This window comes from Gavialis gangeticus, unplaced genomic scaffold (assembly GCF_001723915.1).
Source record: "Gavialis gangeticus isolate Ggan-Ray unplaced genomic scaffold, GavGan_comp1, whole genome shotgun sequence".
NCBI classification, from domain to species: Eukaryota; Metazoa; Chordata; order Crocodylia; family Gavialidae; genus Gavialis; species Gavialis gangeticus.
This window is the reverse complement of record NW_017729004.1, coordinates 11316064-11319278: the sequence shown is the minus strand read 5'-3', so window position 1 is coordinate 11319278 and position 3215 is coordinate 11316064. Positions and strand designations below refer to the sequence as shown.

At 45.4% G+C, this 3215-nt stretch overlaps 1 protein-coding gene across 2 annotated transcripts in view; it reads right to left on the bottom strand.

Annotated features, from left to right (window-relative positions):
* Window positions 1-3215, bottom strand: part of OXSR1 (oxidative stress responsive 1) — a 180219-nt gene that overhangs the window by 13418 nt on the left and 163586 nt on the right. For both annotated transcript variants that reach the window (XM_019508089.1, XM_019508091.1), the window contains one exon: window positions 1339-1374. In XM_019508089.1, coding sequence (XP_019363634.1) covers window positions 1339-1374 — 36 coding nt within the window. The remainder of the gene's footprint in view (window positions 1-1338; window positions 1375-3215) is intronic.

Genomic DNA, 3215 nt, shown 5'->3' with positions numbered 1-3215 from the left:
GGCACTACACCAGAGCACCAGGGGTTTTCAAAGATCCGTGTCAGAGGTGATCGCACAATAGCTTAACATGAAGTTTTGCTCTTGTATATTGTGGGGGGTGGGAATAGGCATGTGGGGTGAGGGAGCATGTGAGTGTGTGTGGATATGTGGGAGGGTGTGGGGTGAGGGTGCCTGGGCTGTGTGAGGGGGTCTGCATGTGGGGGTCAGCATATATGGCAGTGCAAGGGGAGCGTGGGTGCATGTGTATGGTGGGGAGTGCGTGTGGGACTCGTTCCATGAACACATGCACCCACCCCCACCCACTCTGTCCCTGGTTGCCCACACACACCCCTGCACCCAGCCCCTGCATCTACAGCCAAACCTACCCATACACTCTGCCCCTAGCAGCAGGCACACTCACACCCAACACCAGACACCCACCCACCAACCCACCCCCACAAGCTCCGTGCCCCCGCTCCTGCAATGCAGCCGAGCCACATGGTGCCAGCAGGCAAGGAGTGCAATTGCTGGGGTGGGGTGGGGTGGGGCGGGCTGCGCTGATCAGTCCTGCTAAGGCTCCTCCTGGGTCCTACTGTCCCTGACTCTTACCAGCTTTGACAGGATCCAGGGCAAGTCAATAGTTTTAAAGCATAAGGGCTCCCTCTGCCTCTGGCTCCCTGCCTGAGGGGGCAGGGCCCGTGAAGCCAACTGCCGCCTGCCCTCTCCAGGGTGCATGTGCAGTTGGCCCCCAGCACTACGGACAGACAGAAATACTAAGCCTTTTATTACCTTAAAATTTATAAATCTTCCACATATAGAATCTAATTATTGGGGGGTTATCTGAAATTTGAAGTCACCTTGTTTCAGGTAGATATGGTACTTACGGAAGACCTCTTTTAGTGTCTCTGACAATTAGTCGGATCAGCTCCTGAGAAACTGTTACTTTCTCTAAATTGTGTGGATGGCAGGACAGAAATAATAGATTCAAACTCCAAACTAAAAATCAGTGACAATCATCTTGAAGACCTTGCTTGACTAGAAAACCTGAGAAGATGCTCATGAGAGAGGTTGGACAGAGCAACTAATCCACCATCCAATACCAAATACCTCTGGGATGTGATAAGTGAAATTGAAGAAGATATTTCCCATAAAGATTCACTCAAGTTAGTGGAAAGAGACCTCTTAGAATTTAAAAAAAAAAAAAAAAAATCGCCAATGACAACATCTTGGGAAGTTTCCAAGGCTTGGTGACATTGCTTTAGAAGTCAATTTAAAAAAAAATAATACATTCCTTGTAATACTACCAAAGACTAGGAAGTCCGATACAAAGAAAAACATCTTGCAATTAGAACAACTTACCTCAGAATTCTGTAATGATTCTTTCACTCTGGGGGACTATAAAAGAAAAAAAAATCTAGTATTATCATCAATCGTTTGACAAAAGCCTTATTGGCTAGCCACAAGCTATCGTGCATCCATGTGGACTCCACTAAATGCACATCAATGTGTCTGTGTTTTTACTTTCATCTACATAGTAAAATGCAAAACACCAATAAAAACACATCATTTGTCAGCATCCTAGTTGCGTTAGACTCCACAGAAACAGAGTCATCACTTGTTACTTATAGAGCAGATTTCTACACGGTAACATAAATAGAAACCATGACAGTTCTTTACTGGCAGATAAATCTACTATTAACAAAGACTACTCTGTTCAGATCCAGACTGAATTAAGTGCACTAGGATGAAAGTTTGCTTCAAGCAACTCCACCTCCTAAAAAGATATGCAAGGCAAATCAATTTGGAACTTCACTAGAAAACAAATCCCATTCTCTTCCTGATGTATAAAACCTTCCCTCCCAGGAATTAGTCTGTGTAAAACCTGCCTGCTTAAACACTGCCACGTACAAGCACAAAAGGATAAAAGTGTGTACATGTGCACAGGGTTGTATTTGGCAGCAAACAAAAAGAAATGCAAAACTCTAGAACTCTTGGTTCAGAGAAGATACATTTTATTAGACCAACTAAGAAATCGCAAAAAAAAAAAAAAGGTCTCTTTCTGCAAGCTTGCAGAAAGAGATAATTTTTTGCAATGTGGTCTAATAAAAGATATCATCTCTGAACCAAGGAGTTCTGCACTTCTACACGTGCGTGCGTGCACACACACACACACACACACACACACACACACACACACACAGCCTTATACCCTCTCCCTAGCCTGTAGGCTCTGCATTAAGCTTTCTATGATGGCAAGGTAGAAACTCTGTAATTAATATACAAATCTGGTAGCTCAGGAGCATGGACCATACTAGAACATACAGATAAAGCAGTGGTGGGCAATTATTTTGGGCAGAGGGATGCTTACCGAGTTTTGGCAAGCTGTTGAGGACCGCATTTCCCTCTCCGGCACAGGGAAGCAAGAACAGCTCCACAATCCCAGACTAGAAGTCTCTGCTAGGCAAGGGGCTTCTGGTTGGGAGGGGTGGGGCGGTCCTTGCTGCTGGCTTTTCCTAGGTCCTACTGCCCCTGGCTCCTGTCGTCTTTGACAGGCAGCCAGAAATAAATAAATATTCATTTTCTACATTTTTAGAGGCCCCATGGGCCAGATAGAATGGCCTGGCAGGCCAGATCCAGCCCCCAGGCCATGTTTTGCCTACCCCTGAGATAAAGGCAGCAGTGTAACTATGGGTAGGCAAGCAGGGCACCAGCCCCAGCCACCTATTTAGAGGGGGTACCAGAATGACAGCTTCAGACCAGCCTGCATTGCTGGTGTGTGGAGAAGCCAGGTAGCAGCAGTGGCAGCAGAAGCCTTCAGAGTCTGAGTCTGTAGCAAGACTCTCCCCACTCTGCAAGGCCCCCTTTGCCCTCCTAGGCACCAAAATTCCCAGTTATGCCTCTGGCTAAAGGTGTGGTCTGAGCATTAGAGGAGCTAAGCCTTGCCCATCAATAACACTGAAGTAATACTCATTCATTATTGCATAGAAACAAGGCCACATTAACGTGTTCATCAAGATTTTAGAAGATTTAAACTACCCTAAGGCAACTACTAAGCTGTGAAAGGTCTGGGCAACTGGCACCACCACCAAACTAAGAGGACAAACGTTCCTAGGAAAAAGCACCTCACTGTTCTCAGCCACAGTGGAAGCAATGGATACATTCCTTTTTTTTACTCTGGTACTGGAAAATAAAACTTTTTTTTTTTTTTTTTTTTTTTTTTTTTGTTTTTCACTTTT